Source organism: Carassius auratus, chromosome 19 (genome assembly GCF_003368295.1).
Source record: "Carassius auratus strain Wakin chromosome 19, ASM336829v1, whole genome shotgun sequence".
NCBI classification, from domain to species: Eukaryota; Metazoa; Chordata; class Actinopteri; order Cypriniformes; family Cyprinidae; genus Carassius; species Carassius auratus.
In genome coordinates this window covers 12,872,811-12,891,643 of record NC_039261.1, presented here as the reverse complement: position 1 = coordinate 12,891,643, position 18,833 = coordinate 12,872,811, and the positions used below count along the sequence as shown (strand labels likewise).

Sequence of the window (18,833 nt, the reverse complement as noted above, 5' to 3'; positions counted from 1 at the left end):
AATAAAAATCTGAGAATGCTCCTTTCCTGTAAAACGACGGCCCTTTTGTGATGACGTCAGCTTGAGCTAAGGCATGAGCCTAAGCACACCCCTTCAACTGTCAGTGCCCCGTGAGTAATGACAGTGCATTCTGAATGAAACGCCTACTTCACTACATCCAATCAGTTCACGGTAGAAAAACAAACAAACCACGCCCTCTGTTTTCCTCATTAAATATTCTGTTTCTCTCGGAAGTACATCAAAATACGGAAGTAAAATTGGTCGCAAACTTCAGGTTCACGCGGACTTTAAATATTTATGTTTATATGCATATTTTGCAAAAAAAATAAATTATATTACTTTCAAACACATAATCAAGATCAATAGTTTTATATTTCTCCATCGTTTGTAATTTGATTACATCAGTTGTTGTTGTTCTTTCCTGCAACACTGTCCTGAAACTTTTGTACATTTTAAATTCCTTTTATACATGATTTTGCTTCAAATAAAAGTTTGAAACGTTTTGATTGACCTAATACGATAGAAAAATATACATAGGAAAAACTAATACTTCTGGAACCAAGGCTGCAGAAATAGTACTTTTGCAAGTGCATAGCAACTTCAATCCAACAATTGCAATAGCAGCACACTAACAACCATCCAGAACACCTAAGCAAACTCCTGGCAACCACCTAACAATCCTTGACACATTAGCAGCTACCAAGAATTGGAAAAATCTAGCTCTAGATGGTCAAGCTTGTTGATAAAGAGAAAATTGTAACTTGTAAAAAATGGTATATGTGAATTTAAAATATTAAGAATGACAATGCATATCTGATTTGTTTCTTTTTTCTTCTCCCCATTACAGATAAACACCTCCCTCCCTGTTCATCAGTAGAGGTGAGTCATGTTCTCTTTTGTCGAGGTGCCAGACTGGTTTTTGACTTTTGAGAGTCATTCTGTTGCTATATTTGGTTTCAGACATAAGTTTGACAATCCATCCTGAGGAAACAGCTAGTTTTCCTCTCAGTATGTTTGGTTTCTGAAGGTTTCTAGAAGCAGGTTGATGGTATTCATTAGCTGTTTGTTCTTTGTCGGTGTGATGTGGATCTCAGCCTGCCTCAGAGATTGAGTGTTTTGGTCTCTAAAGCTCCCTGCCACTTTGGGAAGTAGCCAGAGCTTTGCTGAAATCCATTTGGAAATGGTTTTCCCAAGCTTTTCAGCACCAAGAGATCTCCTGCTGTCCGACCCGAACAGAACAAGACATATTTACTACCTTTTGATTTAGTAAACAGGAGAGTTCTGTACATATAGGTGCTGTGTGTTATGCAAAAAATACTGAAGATCTTTTGGCTAAATGTGATAGATTTTAAAATGCCCTCAGCGGTAACAGATGGGCCCACTAGAGGGGTGCGCACATGCAAGCATTCGCCCACACAGCAACACACACAGACTCGCAAACAAAAAGAACACATGCGGCTGTGCATGCATGCATTCGGAGCCTTCTCTGAACGAGATTATCAGCAGAGCACTAGATGATAGACTCGTGACTGTGAATGGGAGGATATTCAAAGAGGAGAACAGCAGGGCCCTGCCTGTTCTGCACACAAACACTATCCCTCTCCTATTGAGTTGATACATGGCAAAGATAAGCCATTTTGTAAACATTCATGAGCCATGTGACAACTTTTGATAATTTTATGTTTTTCAATTTGAATGGTGTCTGTTCCTTGCTGATGTATGTAATGTGAGCAATTCAAATCGGCCATAAATGCAGTTTTACTCACCCTCATGTTGTTCAAGATTGCTTGACTTGCTTTCTTATGTGGAACACAAAAGGAGACATTTTGAATAATGTGCTGGTGGCTCTTTTCCATGCAGTTGCCTTGAGGAAAGTACAGAGTTGTTAAGCTTCAAAAAGGACTCAAAAGTGAGATAAAAGTATCATAAAATAGTCCATATTTAGTGTCTACTGAAATCAAATGATAGTGTTGTGTGAGAAGCAGACTTAAATACTGATAATATTAATAGAAAAGAGTAGCAATGATGAATTTTAGTGAATGATCAATTTGAGTCAAAACTTTGAACCATTGTTGTTATTGCAATGCAAATTAAAATTAAAACTAGAAAAATCATTTTCATTAATTGACAAGAAAATGTAAAATGTTACCTTCACAACTATTGTTACTGAAACTAATACAATTAAAATACATATAAATAAAAGCTAAATAGAAATATTTTAAAAAGCTAGAATTAAAAAAAGAAAATTACTAAAATTAAAATAAAACGTGTGTGTGTGTATATGTATATATTAGGGGTGTAACGGTTCACAAAATTCACGGTTCGGTTCGATACAATACACTGGTGTCACGGTTCGGTACGTTTTAGATACAGCAAAATTATAAATTTCCTTGATTAAAATTTTTTTATTTATTTATTAAAACTAACGAAGTATGTTTTTTTTTTTTACATTGAACAATGATGGAGCTATTCTTTACCCATCTTATGGTGTTTTCTTAGCAGCATACTGTATAAAACAAAAACAGCTCCTTTTTAAAAAAAAATGAAAAGGTTATATTGTTGTAGTAGTTATGAACAAATACAAAGATGTAACTTTTTATATGGAAATCTATAACTCTTTATATTGAGTGTGTTTTTAATCAATTGGTTCTCTATAGGGCTTATGCTTTTTGGAACAAAGCAGGAATTATGGTCTGGCTGAAATGGGCTCGTGAAGGAATATTGTAACGGGGCTCAATTACATTAAGCATGTTCTTAAAACCTGCGTTTTCCACTATAGGCGCTCGCTCACTCAGTTCGCGCTGAAGGCTCGTTGTAAAATGGCTAATGCGTTTAACAGACCAGAAAAAGAAGATCCTCCAATAACCAACAGGTCTGGTATTTGAGTGCACTTTGGATTCCCTGTAAGCTATAATGGTGATGATAGAATGAATGGTAAATAGTAAGGTCGCATATCCGCAGCTATAACGTAAATGTACCAATCGCCGCGGTGATCTTTTGCCCTGTTTGAATCCATTGGAAATGTTTGCCTAAATGCTGCGGGGATAGTTTGTTGCGTGTATGTTTCTCCTTTTTTTCGTCTTTTCCCAGATACTTACACACTAAGGTGATGTCGGCGTAAATGAGTTGACATGTTTCAAGTATTCCCGCTGGTGTGTTTTTTTTTTTTTTTTTTTTTTTTGCTGGTGTACCCTATTGTCATATAGATGCGACATACCGTTGTTTTTTTATCCACCACTCTCTTGCCTTCACCATGGCTTACAGGGAATCCAAAGTGATATATATATATATATATATATATAAGCTAATTCAATTAGAATTGTATGATCTAATTCTGAATTATTTGTTAACAAATTAGTTCCTGCGAAGAGACAGTTGCACTGAAAAGTGCAACCACTGCAATCTCAAAATACCTCTTTTTGTGCTCCTCTGAAAAATAAAGTCTTGCAGGTTTGGAACAACGTGAGTGTAAGTAAAGGATGACAGAATCTTTGTTTGTACATAATGTTTCATGTGTACACTCAGTGAGATCAGAGCTTTGGGCTAAGGCGTCCTCCTTGTCATAAAGCCTACACTGTCTGAGGGCAGTAATGAGACAGGGTGTGTGTGTGTGCTCTGTTCTGCATGACTGCACCTCTCGCTCAGAGATCATGTGATGTTGCAGTATGCATGTTTAAGACCTCGCCCTCATTTGAGCGTTGCTTCTACACTCAATGAAGTGTTAGCAAACTGCTGCTTAACACAGACAGGCCATGTCCACAGCCCCCTCTGGATGTGTCCCAATCCGACGGCCCAGTGAGTCAGTGTCTTGTAGGGTTTTTGCATGAAAGTGCCTCCTATGGAATCTGGTATCAGAAAGCCATCATAGTGTTCCACCTATAATCTACAACAGATTAAAGTGATCTTATTTATTGCTGCAATACTTATTTCTGAGTAGAAGAGTCAATGATGAGTAATCAATTAATTCACTTCTGTTTCATGTGGTTTGACTTTAAAGTTATTACATTTGAAATTTAATGACTTTAAAATGTCATGTGGTCTAACATGCATCTCAATCTTTATATGATAATGTTTTGTAGTAGTATAGTTAATATTAATATATCTAAAAAAAAAAAAAAAAGCTAATAGAAGATGATTTTTCCAAACTCTTCAGTAAGGGTTTCTTTTCATAAATTGATTTTCTTTAATTGGTCTTTCATCTTCTTTGTGATATCAGGACAGTTTTATCTCAAAAATGAATTTTTTATTTTTATTTTTTATTTATTTATTTTTTTTTTTTGTTAAAACATCATAAAAGATTTTGTAATGTATTTTGAAAAAATTAATGGATGGGACAAAAAAAGAACCCTTTGTGCAGTAATATTTAGTTTATAATAGTATTAATATTTAGAATTAGCCTTAGTGTTTATTTTGATTTTTCACTTTTAGTTTAGGTTTTAGTAATTTGATCTGGTTTGGTTATTTTTTTCTATTTCTATTTACGTTTTTAGTCATTTTGTTACTTTAACTTAAATACCTTTTATTTCACTTAATGGCAAAAGTAGCATTTCTAATTCATTTCTAAGTTTTTGAAGTTTTAGTTTTCATCTAATATTTGTATTTTATTTCAGTTTTACTTCAATTAATGCAAACAGTTTTTAGTGGTTAACAATAACATCACTGCTCTTGTGTCATTGAGCCAGATATCTAGGCCAGCGAAGGTCACATTTGTGCTATAGCCTCAAAAACCAACGTGATGAAGACATCTTGCTAGACGGGATGTTTCAGGACAGATTGATTTTTCAGCTTTCAGAGACAGTCATAATCTGTCTCAAAATAACCATTATTTGTTAATAGTTTACAGTTAATCATTAGTTGTCACTGCAGAATCATATCAGTCCTTGTCCAAAATGCCGTTGATTGGGGAAGTGCTCTCTGTTGGGCTTCATCCAGCTCGCTCTGGCCTTTGGCAGTTCACCCGGACAGAATAAGGCGAGCTGACCCAGTTTTTCTCATTAACTCAGTACTGTTGGCAGGACTCAAATGCATTTTAAATAGGAGAGTAGTGTTCACATTTAGATGCCTTGGCTTCTCACCAGGGACCTTCAGCTAAAAACAAACCACTCCGTCAAAATCAGACTGAGAAACTTGTGGTTTATACATGCTTCCATATTCACCATTGTGCATCCTCCAACCTGTCATTAAAGATTTTTTGAACTACAAGCTCTGGAAGATGAAAGATATTAATTTTGACCCATAGGCACCCTGATAGTTTATTGAAAACCCATGAGGATCACTGTGTTTCCTCCTCCAAGGTGCACAGTCAAAGAGGATTAGGCCCAAGAACCAGCTCAGTGGCTAAAGTGGGAGTAATGAGAGTTTCTCAAAGATACAGGTCATACTACCGGTCTGTGGTTCTGTTCTCGAGCTGTTAGACCAGCTTTGGATGTTGAGTAGGAATGCTGAAGGTCTGTAAAATACCTGTCGAGACTTTTGTAAATTCCCAATACAGCTTCCCCTCACTGATTGATGTTATTTAACGATCTATCTCTGAAATGCCCCTTGTCTCGATTTCGCTTTCTCTTTTTTTTGTGTGTGGGCTTGAATTTGTTTGTTAGCTGTGAGCTTGTTGCGCTCATGGTTTTCTTTATCACAGCACAAAGCCTGTTTCTTTCAGCTCACTGCATAACTTTCCTTCCTCAGCTGACGGTGTGAGTGTGTTCGGAGGAGGTAGAATGTGTGAGTACTTTGGCCTATACACACAGCCTTGACGCACAACCTTCATTTTCCTATTCACATCTGCTGCCAATTTACGCACAACCGTTACTTTTAAGTCATGTAATAAACCTCAAATTACATGTTCTCTTATGTTGTCTCGCGCCTTCTGGAAGATTCTTTGAATTTCAGCCGGTTTACAGTCTAAGAACAAGATATGAAGACTAATTGTGAAATTTACTAGAAAATTACAAAACTTTTCCACAATGTTCTGTGTTTTAATTCAATTAATAAACAACCTTAAAAAGCCACGTGAAAGTGAAGAAATAATGGTTTATTTTTGTCACATTACTTTATGGTGATGATGATGATAATCATTATTTCATTTTTTAAAATCTAATTATTTATTTAAGTGTTGTAAAATTGATAAAAAATATGATATAGTATAAATATAAAATGTAATATAATATGCATTTTACATGTTTCATAACTGTGACACCCCGAAATATTTGCATAAAGCCATGCTTTGTAGTCAGCTGAGTAAGATCACTTGAGTGTAAGATGCGTGTAAGTCAGTCTAGAATCAGTTTTATTCTTCACATTTCTTGAACTTCGCCCTGACGTACTTTTTAAATAATGTGATTCCATCCAGTGTGAAATAAATGTTATAAATCAAACCAAGAACTGATTTATCAATGTTTGGTTAATCAGTCATAAACTCACCATGCATGTGCACCTTGAGTTATTAATGGCTCCTGCATGTCTTAAAATTAAACAAACACTGTTAAATATCAGAAAGAAATATCTCTGCTATGGTATGGCAAGTCTCCATTAGGTTTGTGATCTCTAACCTGTTGCTTCCTTGGCTTTTGTCACCGAGTGGTTAACTTCTGCCGAATGGCTTTGTCTGAGAGAAGTTGATGAGGTTTATGCTGGTTTGGCCTTGAGTCAACCTAATAAAGTTACAACATCCTTTCCCAGAGGACTTCAAGGGCCGTGAACAGCAGAGTGAGACTAATGGTTTTAGGTTTCTGATGAAAAACATCGTCTGCGGCCCCCTCACACAGATCGTCTGTTAGATTGAGTCTGCTGCTTTGAGCTCACCGGGGTTCTGGATCTGACGGCTTTACTTGCTTTTTCTTCACTGCTGTCTTTCTCTCTGTCTTGCTGAGAGCGATAGCAGCTACATCATCATGGTATTGGAAAAAGTTTGGGGTCAGTAATGTTTGAAAGGTTTTGAAAGAAGGCTGCATTTATTTGATCATAAATTCAAAGCAGCAATACTGTGAAATATTATTGCAATTTAAAATAGCTGTTTTCTATTTTAATTAGGCCTGTCAAATCAAATAATCACGATTAATCGCATCCCAAAAAAAAAAGTTATAATTTTATGTATATTGGATATATTTCTTAAACGTTTCCATGCATTTATATATACATATAGTACACAGACACATACAGTATATTATGTAAACACAAAATTTTATTTTGGATGCGATTAATTGTGATTAATCAACCAGGCAGTCCTAATTTTAATGTATTTGCGAAATGTAATTTATTTTCAGCATCATTACTCAACTCTTCAGTGTCACATGATCCTTCAGAAATCATTCTAATATGCTGATTTAAAGCTCAAGAAATATTTCTTATTATTGTCAATGTTAAAAACATGTCGCTGCTTAATATGATGTTCCATGATATATTTTGTTAGGGTTGGATTAAAAACAAAACAATATCTCACTGACACTGACCACAAACTTTTGAACAGTTGTGAATATTTTTCTTAAATATTTTTTTAAGAAAAGGAAAAAGGCACTATTTTGTAACATTTATGAGCTGTATCTTAAGCTATATGTGCAAGAAAGTAGTAAAAAATGTAAGTTTAGAAAAAAGATTTGGTTATAGCACAGTGATACATTTAGTCCTGACTTCTGTTGTGCAAAAAAAAGGGACAGTGCAGTGTCTCTCAGCATCCCTGAATGAATGTACCCATCCGTCTCCACCTTAGATGCTTGAGCGAGGTCATAGAGAGGTAAGGGAGTATGATTTTTTTTCTATGTTAGAACAGTAGCAGAAGTCGTCCCCTGGTCAGTCTCTGGACGGGACAGTGAGTCACAGTGTTCGTCTGAGGGAAGCAAATGTCCGTCTTGCTGTAGGGCTCTGGATGTAGCCCAGATCATTATGTAACCGTTCACTTTTTCTCTTTAATTCACTTTCACTTTTGTACTCCATTCTTTTGCTTTCAGCTGGTCATCTCTGTGCCAGTCAGCACTCAGTGGATGTCTGTACTTCGGGATCCAAATGTTCCTGGGAAACAGTTCTTACATGACCCTTAGGCCACATTTACACTAGTGTATTTTCATTTTAAAATGATCCGCGTTTACACCGTGTTTCAGCTGTGTTCCAGAAACAAACTCCATCTACACTACATAACCGAAAATGCATGTCAAGTGACCGATCATGCACACTGGGCATGCACGTAAAAGTGTAAACAAGAAGTCAGTTGCTAGTCATTGGCAGGTTCAACAATGAGCATGATGGCGAGAAAAAGCAAGGACTTCTTTGTGTTAAAAGATGATGAGATGGAATTGTTATCCAAAGTAACTAATGATTACAAGGTGACCATGGTGGCCAAAAATGTCAATTGGGAGACATGCCAAAACAAATACATTGACATATTCAACAGAGACATGATAAGGTTACATGGTCGTGTAAAAAGGACGCCATCCTTTTCGAAAGTCTTCGTTTTGGTCCGTTTACACTGAAACGCAACCCCGGAGTTTTCAAACTAAAATGGTGTTAGCAGGGTTTTCCGAAGTCTCTGTTTGTGATTGAGGAAAACACCAGAGTAGTGTAAACGATAGGTGTAAACGCATGAATACATTATTAGTAGTAATATTTCAAGAGGAACACTTACTAGACTGAAGCAACTTAGGTTTCCTTCATTTTTAGAAAAGTTATGTTAAAATGTGATTAACAATCAAATGTACAAGAACTAGCTTTGAACATAATACTAAACAGTAAAACTAAGAAATTGCATTAAAAGATATAGTGGCATCTGATATGTATGTAAGTAGTCTGATATACTGTTATAAAAATCTCATGATTTAAATATCAGAATTTTATCTTGCTTTTGGGTCACCGCTGCAACAAATTGCATATTTTTTCTTTAGTCTGGGCCCTGGATATAAACAGATTCAGGCTATTTAAAATGCCAGGTTTACATGATTCAAATCACAACAATATTGCATTGTCATATTTGTTACCAGCTATATTTTTCTTTTTGCAAGTGAAATGATAAAACAATTATCTCAGTATATGGTGAAAACAAGGTTTAATGAATAGGAATGTCCATTCTGGTAGAAATAAACATTACATTACAAAGTTCCCATATTTGGTTGGCAGTAAGTGTTAATTTCTCACCCTTTTCAATATAGTTTGTCCAGGGCTGGAACAAAATACCACAGGACCCTTGGACAAAACCGCAGCCCCCCCACCACCTAGATTCATGTTATTGTAAAGTAACTATATACTGTAAGTTTATCAAGGTGTGGTTGGGACCTCTGGTTGTCTGCGGTCTTGAAGCATGTGCTCTGTATGCATAGTCAGAAATCAGCCCTGATTTTATCCTCAAAAACTCAACATGATGCAGTTATGTAAAATAGAGAATAATGGCATTGTTCTGGTCCTCTCCAGTGGCTCATCTCTATATGATGCTGGGAAAATGGTGGAGAAACTTTGCCTTGGAGCAATGATGTCATGTGAGAAGCGCTCCGAGAACAGTAGCCTGTGTATTCAGCGTGAGAGATGGATAGAGCTCGGGAGAAAGGAAAACAACTGCATAATAATGTGAATTTAGACATATTGAGTTGGATGAAATATCACTCGAGTCAGTTTAAGTAGATGAGGTTAGGCCTGTCATGATAACAAATTTTGCTGGACGATAAATTGTACAAGAAATTATCGCGATAAATGATAATATTGTTGTTCTAAGACCAGTCTCAACTAATATAATGATAATGGCATAATAAGCTTTTTTTGTGCTCAAGTTCGTTATTTAATGCAGTGATGTGACGTGCTCGCAAAGCGCTCGTTTTTTTCCAGGCGTGTCCGCACCGCATCGAGTTAAACACAACAGCTTTTCAGAATGACGCAAGCGCACAAGGTCATGTGAGAAGAACCAACTCAATCAGCTTCCTTCGGGGTGCAACACTGCAGAGTTTTTAACTTTTCTTCTAAAATTAATCTTGTAGCAGAGTTACAGCAAGGGTTTTTCGGTGGTGGAAATCCATTGCTGAAATGTCCTTGTCACGGAGATCGCAGCTGATGGATGTGGATCATGACATGTTACATTATTTAAATAAAAATTGAAAAAAGAAATTATCGTGGCCGAACAAATTTGAGCTCATTTTTCGCGACAGGCCTAGTTGAGGTTGAAGGTCAAACCAGGGGTGTTCGTATTCTTTGTCATAGAGCTGCAGTGTTATGTGTGTGTAAGAAGTGGCTGGATGTTTTGGTTCCCTCTGTCAGCTCAGTTCCACATGAGTGACCTCTTTCGCTCCACAATCACTGATCTCGGTCTCATCTTACAGAGAGAGTCAAATCCAGATTGAACTGTTCAGATGGGAATGTTTGCTTGGATCATCTTGAGTGAGATGAAATGAGCAGAGGTTTACCAGTGTTTGTATAGTTTATTCTTGGTAGTGCTGGAAACCCACCTGGTGAATGAACAACTATTAATGGAATGTTGCTATGGAAACACTTTTGAGTGGTTTGGAAAGTCTTTTGGGAATTTTATGAATGTTCCGTCTCTCAGACTGAGTGGTCTATTTTTTGTAGGTCAAGGAAGGAAAATAGAGCAACTGCCATGTTGAACGGATAGTTCACAGAAAAGAAGATATTCAGAAGAACTGTGGTAGCCAAACAGTTAATAGTAGCCATTGTCTTCCATAGCATTTCATTTTATTTTATTTATTCATTCTCAGGGTGAGTAAATTACATAATTATTATTATTTTATTTTTTTTACTAGCCCTTTAAGTAGGATTTGTCATGAAACAGAAACCTGTTACAATTAATTGAAAATAACAATATTTAATTCGCTACAACAGGGAAAAATTGTCACAACATTAAGGGCAAATAATAATAATAATAATAATAATACATGTGTATATATTATAATTCTATAATATTTATTTATTATTATTATTATTATTATCATTACATTTTGTTTACGTGTTTTGCCTTTTTCTTTCAACTGTGAGAAATACATTAATGCTAAATAAATTTATTTGCAAATGTGCACATGCAAAATATTATTTTAAATGTAAAAATTCTAAACTAATAATAATTCTAAGAAAAATATTACTACTATAATACAACTGCAATATAAAGTAGATTATATATTAGTATGATATTAATATTTTAGTTTACAGAAATCAAATTACGATACTTGCATTTATTCATTTCTTATTCTGGCAGATGTTTCTGATAAAAGGTTTACAAATGCCTATTGCAAATTTAGTGTAATGCTGTAATAAACTGTCCACAAAATGTTGTAAATTATGCAGATGTGAAAATAAAATGCACCTGGTGCTTATGTTAAATTCATAGCAGAGATAGTTTTACATTCACAGTGAACTGAGCCGCTCTAAAACACCAGATCATGACCTGCACTTGTATTGATACTGCAGAAATTGAGTAATGAAGTATTATAAGAACATTTTTTTTTTAACTATTCAGAATTGATGTGTATCAATAGATCTATATTTATAATCTATAATAATAATGGCAAGCAGTCAGAAACATCAAGGATATTAAGTTTGCCTGATGCTTAATTCCTTTATCAATAGCATGAGTCTTAGGTTGCAACTAATGAATGGTTTTGGTCTTCCTAAGAAACTCATCTTGTATTCTGATGTTAATATTAGTGCAATAACCCCTTGTGAATTGACAGACATAAGTGGTGTGAATGAACTCTGTTGAAGAGCCTGTCTCTTCTTGTCACATCCGCACTGTGTTGTAGATGGTCCATCTTAACAGGATCCGTCATCTATTAATAAATAACCCGGAAACCTTCCCTCCTTTTTGCATAATGTGATTGCACTCAGCACAGGCTGTGCTATTGATTATGCTTCAGGTCTGCTGTGGACGATTTGGCACAGCTGATGTTCTCTTAATAATGTTTAATGTTCAGAAAAAAAGTATTGGGAATATGCTGATATGAAGGCTGTTTGTTTGTGGCACGTTGTTAAGTGGTTACGTGCCTCTTATGTATGCGGTTGTGCACACATTCGTTCATGCATCATGTGCTTATGTGTGTGTGTGTGTGTGTGTGTGTGTGTGTGTGTATGCTGGTGCTTCAGCGGACAGCTGACTGCTGCTCACATCTGTGTAAAGGCACTGGCATGCTAACTCAATAGAGGAAGCAGAGCCGTACCCAACTGTGTGTCTGACACAGACAGCTCTTGTTAGTGTCAAGATGTTGTTTGCTATTTATCTAGAGCTTCTCGAAGTGAGACTGAAAATCTGTGTGGATGTAAATAATTGTCTGAATTAGGCTTTTATTAGCTGGTTTGGCTAATGGTGTAAACAATCCTTGCTCTTCGTATACTATCAATTCTGTAATCCATTACCCAGGATCACTGCTTTATTCCAGTAGGTTCACTAAATTGTATATACAAATCATAAAATATTGAAAAAAAAAAAAAACATAAGATATACTATATTAATTTTTTATAATAATCTATTATTTGTAATGGTATAAAAATAATAATAATAATAATAATAATCATTATTATTATTTGGCACGTAAAATTGTGTATATATTATTTTATGATAGTAAATTATAACTATTATTATTATTTGATTATTATTATTATTTGATTATATACAAATTGAACCAAAACTTGTTAATATAAATTATAATTAATAATATAATATAATTATATGTATGTATAATTATTTTTTGCTAATAAATCATATTTATATATTTTTATTGTGGTAAATTATGATAGTGTTATTATTATTATTATTATAAAAATAAACAAATTGTTAATATTAATAATAAATGTCATAACAATAAAATAATCTAAATAAAGTAAAATAATAAAAATATTATATATATATTAACATTATATTTTATAATTTTATTTTTTAAGTTATTATTATCATTATTATTATTATTATTATTAAGTTTTTCTTGAAATGTGTAAAAAATGCACATAAAATTATCTGTATGTATCTGTGAAAGTCACCGTTTACTTTTACCATTTTTACTTAAATTATATATATAAAAATAAATTTTAATTAAGCTATTTATAATTATTGGGCAGATGCACTTCATAAAACTATCTAATGGTATCTCGGGTAAAAGAAATAGTCCCAGTTATACATGCACAAACAGCATAACAATTCAAGACTAATTGTTAGGGTAATAAAAGTTGTTCATCCTCAAATCAGGCCTTGAGAAAACAATCTTGGGATGTGCCTCGCTGCAGTGATGTCATGTGAACTGGGCTGAACGAAGACTGGCCTGTGTCTTCAATGTTTTGGATAGTGTGAGACAGAGAGAGAGGAAGGCAACAGCATCATGAGTGTCAGGGAGATTTGAGAAAGTGGATTTGAGGCCTGGTTTTCTGTTTGATAGACAGTTTGACCAATAAAGCAAATGTTCAGTGCTATCAGAAGATAGACAATGATGATAAAGAGCTGATCAGATCACAAATGATATCATGCACGTCTAGTTAAAGTCATGTGCTTCTGACTGGATTTAGTCCTGTGTGTGTTAGTGTGTCTCTCCTGCAGTTTTTCTCCAGCATCGCTGTGCTTTCTCACACTCACATTTCTTCTGAGTCACAAGCCTGGAGAGAAACGGCAGAGAGAATAGTCCTGTGTTTCTTCAGTGGTTTAGGAAATCTGCAGGAGCTCTCTGTTCTCACAGTCACACCCTCCACTGCCTCTGAATTACATGCATGCAAACGTAAGGGTATACAGTACCTCAAGCACGCAATACCTCTGCTTTTCAAAATTTGCCAAAACAGGTTGCCTCTGTAATCTAGCATATATAAATATAAAATAAGACAATACATAAAATAAATACTATGTTGCATTTTTAGCATGGGCAGCTCAACAAAGGCCAAACAATTAAATTGAGCTTTGGGGCTGTTAGTTACTGACGTGTGCTAAACAACACTTTCATTATTTAACAGATGATGAGCTGTCATTGCGTCTGTATCATCATACAGCATTCTCGTCCTCCCGACTTCCTCTTCATGGCCTCCTCATGTTATGTAAAAGCTCTGCCTCTCCCAGATGTGTAACTGAGGTGGCTGTTTGATGTTTTGTTGATGTTGACCACACCTGGAAAGCCGGAATCTAAGGACATCATTGAAAGATCGTGCTTGTGACTGATTTTTTTATTCGGTGAGATTTATGAAGCAAAAGGCAGGAATATGTTATTTACACATGAGCGCAACACAGAAACATGGAGTAATGACGTGTCCCAAGCAAATCGGTTTTGTAGTATTTCTTTAATTGATCTATATCAGTTGTTATTAAGTATTCACAGAATGAATATTATTGAATTATAATGATTAAATATGTAAACATGTAATTTTGCATGCTTGTTTACTCTATGTAGAAATTAAGAAAACTAAATCCATGAAACATTACTTGAGGTAAAAATATTTTATTTCAACTAGTTGCTTATAGTTTTCTATGAAAAATGAAAGTTTAATGGCAAAAGACTGTAAAAATGGTACAGTACCTGTTAAATGGTTAAACGTAAGTAAAAAACTGTATTTGACAATTTATGTAATTTTACTTTTTTTTTTTAAGTGGAAAAAGAACATGTACAGTAAATAACCGTAAATTGACATTCCCATAATTAAAATGCGTTACATTTTTGTTGAAAATAACTTTCTTCTTAGTTTTGTACATTTAGGGTTGTGTTTTACGTCTAATGTTGTTAAATTAATGCTTATTAATTGCATTATTTCAGTTCCATGTGTGTTACCATGATCATGTTTGTGTGAATGGCACTGTGCACCTTCTGTATATGTTCATATTTAAAAGCTCATGTGACTTTCTCACCATCACATGTTTTTGGTGGTTATCAGTGTATTACAATCTTACAAAACAGATTTCAGTACTTCAATAGGTTGGTATATTAACATTATATCACTTAATGGAATTAAATTGAAGTTAAAACTGTAAAATCTAAAATGTTGCTACTGTATTTTTTTACACAGTAAAATTCTGGCAAACCACAACTGATTTTATTTTTTACGGTTTTGGCCAGAATTGTAATAAACTGTAGATAGATCCCAACATTGTGGTGATACGAGTAATTTTATATGACATATGAGATTTTGTTTATACTGCCCACTCCTAATATTAAACAACGAAAATGAATGAGTAATGAATGAATCCTTCTACACACTGTTTAAGGCCCTCTCTATGTTTACAATCCCACGCATGCTAGACTTGCTGGTAGCTGAGCTCTAGCGCAGTGTATTACACAAAGGATTAGATTACATAAGAGCAGGACACTTATAATATTTGCTTTCCTCATGACAAGGATTAAAGTCTGGAACACAACATGTCATTAGCAGGTATGAACTACTGCAGATCCACACCTTGAAAAGTGTCAGTGTTGACACCGAGATCGGAGCGCTGGAAGTGGTTAAATGTTTCAGAGACACGATGTCCAGTAGCGAAGCCTCATCTGTTTGAGCAGTCGCTTGCATAACAGTAATTAAGCTGGATTTTATCTTGTCACTGATTAAGGCGTTTTGTATAACCTCCTTTATAAATATAATTAATTCGCTGTACTGTGTTTGAGTCTAGTTGTAGTTTATTGACAAAGGGTTGAAGACAAATCTGTACATAGATTTTCTGTATTCCTCCTTATTTGATCTAGTTCTGACCTTCTTTTTGTTGTTTTTGGGATGTTTGCCATACTTTTGCAAAAAAAAAAAAAAGTTGGTTTTACCACTCTTTCAGTAATTGCATAATGTAATTTGCTCTGCATGAACTGTTCTCGCAGCTCAATTGTATTAGTTAGGTTTAATTGATCGCTCGTTGGCCGTCGGGTCATGTCAGTCTCCTGAGCACAAGCTGCAATGATTCCCAGGATGATTTCCATGAGTACATCCGCTCCTGCTGCCTAAACTTAACTCTGACATGATTGAATTGAACTGGTACAAAACAACACCAGTCAATCAACCCCTTGATGGCTCATGATAACAGAGGGCATCTTTGTTCGGGATACTGCATGGGTTCATGTTTATCTGGAAATGTGATGCACTGAAAGATACTCGTTTTCACTGGCCCTGAGGCTCAAACTAAACATTGCTGCTATTTTTAGAACGTTTACATAGCTTATAATGTGTCAAAACATTTTTTTAATGTTAATAAATAACTAAATAGTAATGTGAATAATTAAACCTTGATAAACGCTGCAAGTGGAACATCGACACTCAAGCTGACGTCTCTGACTTCTGTAGAGCCTGTTTATAGCTGAATTAAGCATGTTTTACAATTTATGAATTTTTCACTTATTGAACTAAACTGAATCAACACTAATCTGGCTTGAGTAGAATATTGATGCTATTGTCTTCTGTAGAGCTACTTTAATAGCTGAACTGAGTTCGCTTCATAACTACTGACATTCTTTGCGACATTCACAGTTATTTAAAGAGGTCATAGGATGCTACATGCACTTTTACGAGATGTTTGAACTGAAATGTGTGTTGGCAGTGTGTACACAACCACCCTGTAATGATAAAAATCCAAACATTTTTTTTTTTCTACTCAAATTTTTCCCCCTTCTCAAATCGAGCCGATCTCAGATGTCTGTAGGTGTGACGTCACAAAAACAGGCCCCTCCCACGATCGTATGATTGACAGTAGTGTTTCAGCACCGACTGGACTGGTGTCTTACCTTATACCCATCCTGAGTGAGCTGTCATCAGTCCACCATTGTTTCACTTTTATTGGAAATAATATCTCATTAGCATAAATAATACATTAATCAATGAATATATAATTCTTATATACTTTTTACAAAACATGTATCACAAATGGCATAAATGCAAAACCGGCCTGACTGAGCATTATTGTCAAGCCTTGTTTGAGCCAAATATCCAGGGTTTGTCACATCTGAACATCTGAATTCCCCCTCCATTAAAGCATGCAGGCCTCTGAGAGTCATAAGACTGTAATGAGGCTTATCCGAGAGGTTGTTGACTCTTTCTTTCTTTTGAGCTAATCTCTGATGTCTTTTATCAGTGCTCATGATATGGGTTGTAAAATAGAAGTTTTGGTCATAGCACGTGTTGCTTCTGATATCATGACTTTATTGTTATTTATTCTCGTTTAATAAGTGTGATTGTAATTGTGTGTTACAGATCATAGAGTCTCTGGGTATAATGATCTACAAGGCTTTGGATTACGGCCTGAAGGAGCATGAGGAGAGAGAGCTCAGCCCTCCTCTGGAGCAGCTCATTGACCTCATGACCAACATGGCACACACCGAAACAGACTGTCCTGATGAGGGATATGAGGCAACGGAGGAAGAGGATGAGGGAGAGGAAGAACCCACAGAAGTCTCCAACATCCGAGGCTATCGTGACATTATTTCTGTAAGTATTGATAGAGCGTTTTACATTGACTAGGCTAATTATTGGCTATTTTGTTATTATTGGCATTGGCCGACAACTGTGATCGCCTGTCCAATCAACAGAAGTGGTGTTTGCCAATTTGACCAGCTACTAAAAACAGGCCCCTCCCACGATAGTTTGATTGACAGTAGTGTTTCAGCACCGACTGGACTGGTGTCTTACCTTATACCCATCCTGAGTGAGCTGTCATCAGTCCACCATTGTTTCACTTTTATTGGAAATAATATCTCATTAGCATAAATAATACATTAATCAATGAATATATAATTCTTATATACATTTTACAAAACATTTATCACAAATGGCATAAATGCAAAACCGGCCTGACTGAGCATTATTGTCAAGCCTTGTTTGAGCCAAATATCCAGGGTTTGTCACATCTGAACATCTGAATTCCCCCTCCATTAAAGCATGCAGGCATCTGAGAGTCTAATTATTGGCTATTTTGTCATTATTGGCATTGGCCGACAACTGTGATCGCCTGTCCAATCAACAGAAGTGGTGTTTGCCAATTTGACCAGCTATATATAAAACAAAAATTGTATAGGATTGTATACAAATACTGTTTTTATTAAAATGTACGTAATATATATATATATATATATATATATATATATATATATATATATATATATATATATATATATATATATATATATATATAAATATAAATATATATATATAAATTATAATGAATTAATATTTCTTTATTAATGAATTTACCATTTTTTATATAAATGTTTTGTTTTAATCAAAATTATATATTTAATTTATTTATTTATTTATTTGTTTATTTATTGCATAATACAATCTATGGGATGCAATGCAAAAAAAAAATTTAATCTAAATATTACCAGTAATTAAAACACTTTAGAAAATAGAATTTTAATTAAAATTTAATTTTATTCATTCGTTTTTAAATAATTATTAATTCACAGATAAAGTAAAATATTAATGAATTCATTTTGAATTTTAATATATGAATATATTTTAATCTGAATATTGAACAGGCGTGGATTGTCTTCCTCGCAGATCCTGAGTTGGGTTTATCGTCTCTCTCTAAAGATCGGTGTGAGTGTTATTTACTGAGAGTTATTCTCTCAGCTGGTATTCATTATGCTGCTCCCTCAGGCCCACTCCAGTGACTCATTACCCTGAGACTCCTTAAAGGCCTTCAGACACCTATCAGCAGTGGCTATTTTACATTACATTCATATCTGTCAATACTCTAATGGAGAAGCTCTTTACAAACTGTGGAAAGAAAGAATATGACCAGACTGAGACCACACAGATTAACATTAACAATACATCACTTTTAATCGTAACAAGGAATACCATGAAAACATCCATGGAAGCTGTTAAATGACAAACAACCCAGAAACATATGGTCAGTTTGGTTCACAATATGTTCTGCACTATTCTGCAGGGCCATTTCAGGACTTGTTAGATAATGTCTG

At 34.9% G+C, this 18,833-nt stretch overlaps 1 protein-coding gene across 8 annotated transcripts in view; it reads left to right on the top strand.

Moving 5' to 3' along the window:
• Positions 1-18,833, top strand: part of spire1a (spire-type actin nucleation factor 1a) — a 39,791-nt gene that overhangs the window by 3,363 nt on the left and 17,595 nt on the right. For all 8 annotated transcript variants that reach the window (XM_026288962.1, XM_026288965.1, XM_026288966.1 and 5 more), the window contains exons 2-3: positions 848-879; positions 17,104-17,337. In XM_026288962.1, coding sequence (XP_026144747.1) covers positions 848-879; positions 17,104-17,337 — 266 coding nt within the window. The remainder of the gene's footprint in view (positions 1-847; positions 880-17,103; positions 17,338-18,833) is intronic.